Source organism: Dipteris shenzhenensis, chromosome 28 (genome assembly GCF_047967505.1).
Source record: "Dipteris shenzhenensis isolate YYH24624 ecotype China chromosome 28, Dip_SZ_1.0, whole genome shotgun sequence".
Lineage (NCBI taxonomy): Eukaryota > Viridiplantae > Streptophyta > Polypodiopsida > Gleicheniales > Dipteridaceae > Dipteris > Dipteris shenzhenensis.
The window spans coordinates 45,509,297-45,513,481 of NC_141623.1; the positions used below are offsets into that span (position 1 = coordinate 45,509,297).

Consider the following 4,185-nt stretch of genomic DNA (forward strand, 5'->3'; position numbering starts at 1 on the left):
AAATCCACTCATCCCTAAGACCCTTTGCAGGGCCAAAAAATGAGGTTAATTTCCCTAATGTGTCTAGAAATTTAGTAAGAAACGTGCGCAAGAACATTCAATCGTGGTAGTGTAAATCAAAGGATGAGCTCAGCCGTGTCTCCAAGAGGTTAAGCTTTGCACGCATCATGGCCTATAAGATGGTGAAAGTTTATCGTAGACTACGACGACGACTGCCACCCTCGCCATGGCTTCCTCCCTCCCTACCGTCCCGCGCTTCAACCTCGGTTCCCAGGGCCTTCAGGTCTCTGCCCAGGGCCTCGGTTGCATGGGCATGTCCAGTACCTATGGCTCACCCAAACCCGACGACGACATGATCCAGCTCATCCGCTACGCTGTCGACGTGGGCATCACCTTCTTCGACACTTCTGATTTCTATGGCCCCCATATCAACGAAACTCTCCTCGGCAAGGTACTTGGGTTCTTGTTGGTGCTTCTGATCTGCATTGGTGATTTCCTGGCATCTAAGATGTACATGATTCAGGCGATTAGAATTTACATGTAGGCTCTAAAGGGAATACGGAACAGAGTCCAGCTCGCCACGAAATTTGGGAGCTGTCTGCAGAATGGTCAAGTTTCTTTTAGGGGAGATCCATCCTATGTCCGTTCCGCTTGTGAGGCAAGTTTGAAAAGACTGGACATGGACTATATCGATCTCTATTACGTCCATCGCATCGACAAAAGAGTCCCGATCGAAGTCACTGTAAGTCGATTCAGATCTTTGTCTATAGACAGGTGTTTGTAAATGATTTAGCTGTGTGTGTACAAGTTTGGACAAGGTTTCGGAGTACAGATAACACATCCTCTACTAATGCTTGTAGGTTGGAGAAATGAAAAAGCTAGTGGAAGAAGGGAAGATAAAGTACATAGGTCTATCTGAGGCCTCTGCATCTACGATCAGACGCGCTCATGCAGTGCACCCCATCACTGCAGTTCAGCTTGAATGGTCCTTATGGACTCGTGACGCAGAGCTAGAGATCATACCAACCTGCAGGTTTTTCTCTTCTTCCACTGAGACATGTACACCGAAGGATTTTCATCAATCCTTGTGTTCCATCCAATTTTCTCAGGCATCTGATGGGCTGTCCTTGTGGCTGCAGGGAATTAGGGATTGGGATTGTGCCCTACAGTCCACTAGGGCGAGGTTTCTTTTCTGCTGGAGCCAAGGTTTTTGACAGTGTCCGAGACAATGATATCCGCAAGGCACTGCTTCTTAAAGCCAATTTACTATCTGAAAATGTGAGTTGTGATCAACCCACAAGGTGGCATGCTGATTGTCTTTCTTTGTTGTTCAGACGGGTATACCCAGGTTTTCTGAAGGGAACATGAAGCTCAATATAGAATTGTATGAGAAGTTGAATTGTCTTGCAAACAAAAAAGGGTGCACTCCAGGCCAGCTGGCACTGGCATGGGTGCAACATCAGGGGGAGGATGTTGCTCCGATTCCAGGAACAACCAAGCAGAAAAATTTAGAGGAAAATGTGGGTGCCTTCAATGTGAAACTCTTACAAGATGAGCTGCATGAGATCGAACACATCTTCCATAGTAAATGTGCTGCTGGTGATCGCTATGCAGATATGCGTTGGACCACTATGTACGTTGAGACCCTACCCCTCTCTCAACGCCCTTTTACTACAAATGCAAATGACCCTGAATATATATCTTCGTGGACCTTGCACCTGCATAATCGGAAGGACAATTAAGGTGTTATCTAATCACAAAACATCAATTGTAAGTCTATACGTCTTCTTCATGAAGAGTTCATGAGCTAGATTTGTAATACGTGGCGGTGAATTAAAAGGTCATCCTTCTTGGATTAAAATATAATTACTTGTTTGGAAAAACTTACTCTTAAGCCTCTAGCTTTTTTGGCCTAACATATATGGAGGCTTAAGTGAAGCCGATGGGCTTTTCAGAAAGCTCATTTTTTTGTGGGATTAGTGCCACGTGGAGCCACACCAACGCTTCAAATGCTCTCTCTCTTTCTCCCTCTCTCATTGCTAATTTCTACCCTTCAAATCCTCTCTCTCTCTCTCTCTCTCTCTCTCTCTCTCTCTCATCTTTCTGCCCCCTTTTCCATGCTACTCATTCAATTCGTCTTCTTTTTCGATCTCAGGCAGACCTTATGAATGATATCCTACTATTGTAATCCTGTTAAATTTTTCCCAAAAGTGGGATTAAAATACCCCTCCTTTTGAATGCACATGGTACACTAAAATTTTTGGAGGTGAACCCCCCAAGCTATCAAATCATCCACAAAAATGATTGTTATCATCATACCCTTCTATATATGCAGCACATACAATGACATGTCTACATATGCTACAACAACTCCAATGCTTCAATGAATGAGGTTATAATGACATGAACCTGTGATAGGGCACTGATGGTGGTTTGTGTGTATGACCCGATTGGACACATGCTACTTGTTAGTCATGCCCCTAGTCTGGTGAACACGTACAGGATATCCCCAAGCATGATCTATGTGTTAACCCGCTTTTTGTGGAGTGTTGTGCTTTAGACATCCTAGTTTAAAGCTAATCCTTTCTTTTTCTAGCTCCCTTATGTTAAGGAGAAGGTAGTAAGGATTTGGCACAATGCTTTTGGGGGTACTGCTAAAATAACAAACAAATAAATGGATTAGAGCTACAGACAGAACAAGGATCTTTTTGAAGGCAATAAAGCATAGAACAAAGAAAGCGAGAGCTCTGAGATGAAATAATTTGGAGGATCAGATTAAGACTTTAGAGGGTTCGAGAAACGTCTGAGATAAACTAAAAGTAGAAGCAGAGATTTCAAAAAAAGCAAGCCAAAATCTACACTCGTGAGTGGCGGGCAGGGAGAGATGACAGAGCCAATGATGATGTGTTCAAGAGTCTCAGGAAGAAACATGCCAAGGAGTCCTTATATGATTTATGAGTAGAAGACATACTTGCACAAGACCAGGATAAGATCATGGAGTTAGTCCTTTCTCACTTCCAAAAAGCTCCTTCGAGAGACAGAGGTCCTTACAATAGATAATCCGAGAGCATTGCCATTAGGTCAGGTGGAGAAAAGTCTCTAATTTTGATAGTATATTCCTCGAAAGGGACCTTTCCTTAGAAGAGTTAAAAGGGGAAGTTAACCAAATGGGAAAAGGCAAGACACCAGGTGAGGATGGGCTACCAATGGAGTTTTATCAAGTGTTTTGGAACACTGTGGGACCCTATCTATTAATGCTTTGGCAAGAGTCTAAAGAAAATGGGTTCTTCGATCCAAGGATCAATATAGGAATGATAAAACTAATACCCAAGGGGGGTCCTAAGGATGAAGTTAAGAACTAGAGACCACTAACGATGCTTAAGTGCAATTACAAAATCTTTACCAAAGCACTTGCTATTAAACTTAGGTCGAAGATGCAGGTTCGGATTAGAGGGGAACAAAAGGGCTTCATACATGGTAGACATATTCTAGAGGCCATCCTGACACTTTGGGAAGGGCTTGAACTAGCAGAGGAAATACAACAAGACATATGTTTCCTTAAAATAGATTTTGACAAAGCTTACGATAGAATGGAATGGGGATTCATTTTGTCATCTCTCAAGGACATGGGGGCTGGTCCTATATTTACTTCTTTTTTAGATCTCCTACTGTGTCAGGACATAGGGAAAATTGACATCAATGGTAAAGTATCTCCTTCCTTCTCTCTCAAGAAATTTATCAGACAAGGCAACCCCCTAGCACCGCTGCTTTTTGCTATAGCTATAGATTCCTTAGGTTGGTTGGTAAATGATGGGATGGTTAAGGGGAATATCAAGGGAATATTAAGGGTAAATGATGGTTAGTAAATGATGGGATGGTTAAGGGGAATATCAAGGGAATTCAAGTAGAAGAGGGTAGACAAATCATTTGCCAACAATTTGCAGATGACACCAATCTAACACCCCCCACAATGATGAGCACTCTGTCAGAAGCACATTAGAATGTCTCAATGTTTTCTGTCTAGCTTTAGGTTCTAGAATCAACCATGAAAAAATTGGCATTTTTGGCACTAAGAGCCCTCCTCCCCATGTTTTGGTCAGGAAGGGTTGCAATGCTATCAAAAAAGGGAAAGTCTTCAAACTTTTAGGCATTCCAATGGGTTTTGGATGTTCAATGAAGGACATG

At 42.7% G+C, this 4,185-nt stretch overlaps 1 protein-coding gene across 1 annotated transcript; it reads left to right on the plus strand.

Moving 5' to 3' along the window:
- Positions 1-226: 226 nt before the first annotated feature.
- Positions 227-1,742, plus strand: LOC147883612 (auxin-induced protein PCNT115-like). Its single transcript, XM_087399528.1, has 5 exons — positions 227-451; positions 545-742; positions 861-1,033; positions 1,140-1,242; positions 1,335-1,742. The coding sequence occupies exons 1-5, from the start codon at positions 227-229 to the stop codon at positions 1,740-1,742; spliced, it is 1,107 nt and encodes a 368-aa protein (XP_087255654.1).
- The last annotated feature ends 2,443 nt before the right edge of the window (positions 1,743-4,185 follow it).